This window comes from Vollenhovia emeryi, unplaced genomic scaffold, assembly GCF_000949405.1.
Source record: "Vollenhovia emeryi isolate VEMERY1.0 unplaced genomic scaffold, V.emery_V1.0 DF942434.1, whole genome shotgun sequence".
Taxonomy (NCBI): domain Eukaryota; kingdom Metazoa; phylum Arthropoda; class Insecta; order Hymenoptera; family Formicidae; genus Vollenhovia; species Vollenhovia emeryi.
In genome coordinates, this window is record NW_011963932.1 from 1 (window position 1) to 2,433 (window position 2,433).

At 36.9% G+C, this 2,433-nt stretch overlaps 1 protein-coding gene across 1 annotated transcript; it reads right to left on the reverse strand.

Moving 5' to 3' along the window:
- Positions 1 to 617: 617 nt before the first annotated feature.
- LOC105568867 lies at positions 618 to 1,059 on the reverse strand (the record flags this gene model as incomplete). Its single annotated transcript, XM_012024874.1, has 2 exons — positions 1,015 to 1,059; positions 618 to 905 (listed from the first exon to the last, which is right to left on the reverse strand). Coding segments are annotated over exons 1-2 (333 nt in total), but the record flags the coding sequence as incomplete, so codon positions are not given.
- Positions 1,060 to 2,433: the final 1,374 nt, after the last annotated feature.

Sequence of the window (2,433 nt, forward strand, 5' to 3'; positions counted from 1 at the left end):
AAAACATTCACCCTGCCCTTGTTTATTATTGCCCTGTTTATTAAGTAATTTAGCGTGTATATGTGGTCTATCGTACTTTTTCCCTTCCTAAATCCCGCCTGGCTCGGCGGTAAGATTCCCTTCCCCTTCACCTCCCTCCTTAACCTTTCCGCCAGCACTGCCGCATATATTTTGTACGCTGTTTGGGTCAACGTTATCCCTCTGTAATCCCCTGCCTCCTTTCCTTTTCCCTTCTTCAATATTGGTATTACTATCCCTTCCCTCCACTCCTCCGGCCAACCTTCTCCCTTCCATACTCTGTTACAAATTTCCCATAACCATTTCCTCACTTCCTCCCCTCCTAATTTTCACACCTCGTTCACAATGCCATCCCCTCCCGTCGCTTTTCCTGACTTTAGATTATTTACCACCCTGTCCAATTCTTCCTTACTAATCTCACCCTCTTCCTCTATCTCTCCGTTTCTCTCTCCTCCCTCCCTTCTTGTCCACCTTTTTACCCCTCCCACCATCTCTTTATAATAATTCTCCCATTCTTCCACCTTCAATCCTTGAACCGTCTTCCTCCTTTTGTTTCTTTCTCTTCCTATCACTTTCCAAACCTGCTTTTCCGTTCTTACCTCTTGTAGTTCTCTTTCCCATTCCTCCCTCTCTTTCCTCTTCTTTTCCTTACACATTATCCTATAGTCCCTCCTCAAGTTCTTATATTCCTCTCCTTCTCCCCCTACGCTCCTCCATATCTTTAGCTCTTCTTTTACCCTGCCCTTTAATTCTCTACATTCCTCATCCCACCAGCCCCCTTTTTTCTTTTTCCCCCAGTTCTTTTCTACCCTTTTCACCACTTCATTAACCCTATCCTTCAAATTCCCCCAGTCCTCTTCTACCTCCCCCCCTTCCTTCTTCCTTTTCTCCAAAATATTCTTCAAATCTTCCTTCTTCTGTCCATACTCCCCTCCCCCCTTTTATCCTTCCTCTTCTTTTCCTTTCTACTCTCCCCTTCTTTCCCTTTATCCATACCGTTAACGGCTGATGATCCGAATCAACTCTTTCCTCAACCTTCATCTTTTCTGCCCCTCTCCTTGACTGTTCATCTCCCATTATATAATCTATTACCGACCCCCCTCGCCCACCCGTGTACGTCCATTCGCCTGCTTCATCCCCTTCTATGCACCCGTTGAATATTGACCAGCCTCTCTCCTCTAAAAACCTACACAGTTTTCTTCCTTCTCTATTACATTTCTTATCTCTCGAACTCCTTTTCCTTTCGTCTTCCTCTTCCTCTCTATCTTCTTCTACTCTTCCCCCTTCATTTCCTGTTCTCGCATTGAAGTCCCCCCCTACTATTAATTCCACCCCTTCTTCTCTATTGTCTGTCCAGTTACAGACCTTTTAATTATCTTCAAATCTTCAGAATTATTTATTCTTATTCAACAAAAATACATATATGCATACATAAATACACGTAAATACATATATTACTTAATTAAATCGTATTTTATTCAATTAAATGTACATTTTTATTTTTATAAAATATATAGGTGTTATTAAAAACTCAAATATATATAATATATATATTTTTAAAGATTTGAAGATATATAATATGAAGATTTGAAGATAATTAAAAGGTCTGTAAATTTTTTTAAGGGCAAAAATAACCAAAAATCATTAAAAATACGGATTTTCGACAATTTAGGGGTGGCGCACCTTCCAAAAAATCTGAAAAAATTTGTGAAATTAAAATTACCGAAAAATATTATTCACAAAAAAATTGGGGGTGAAGCCCTCTCAAGCTCGAAAATATTGCGATTTTTCACATTTAGGATTTTTTTAAACTAAGAAGATAGGTCTCCTGCGCATTGAAAAAATTTGTATTAATGCAGTTCTATTATGTTTAGATACTCAATTTTTTAAATAATTTTTCATTAGACAGGGTTTGAGAAAAAAACTATTAGGCAAAATTAGCGATTTTTTGCGTTATTGAAGGTGGGGTGGGGGAAGGGGGGACGGAGACGTTACAGTAAATTTTGTTGTTAGTATATACACATGTACAGACACTTGGTTTTCCTTTTAAAAGATAAGGTCATTTTGACTGTCTTAACCGGAGGTACTCTTTGCACAAGTTATATCTAATCTTATATCTATCGTTAATAATAAAAGTCAACGTAGAAATTATGTGTCGCAATATCAGACGTTTCATAATTTTAAATGTGATAAAATTCTGATATACTAATGTTTGTGATAATGGTTGTGATTGATGTAATGATTGTAATAAATATGTCATAAGCAGTCAAATATAACGTTTATATATTACTATCTACATGTCTCTATTCCAGGTAGAACATAAAATTCATAAAGACGTCATTATGACATTATCATGATTTTATTCAACATTTAAAAGTTTTCTAGATATGTCCAGATAACTTTTATGTGATAAAT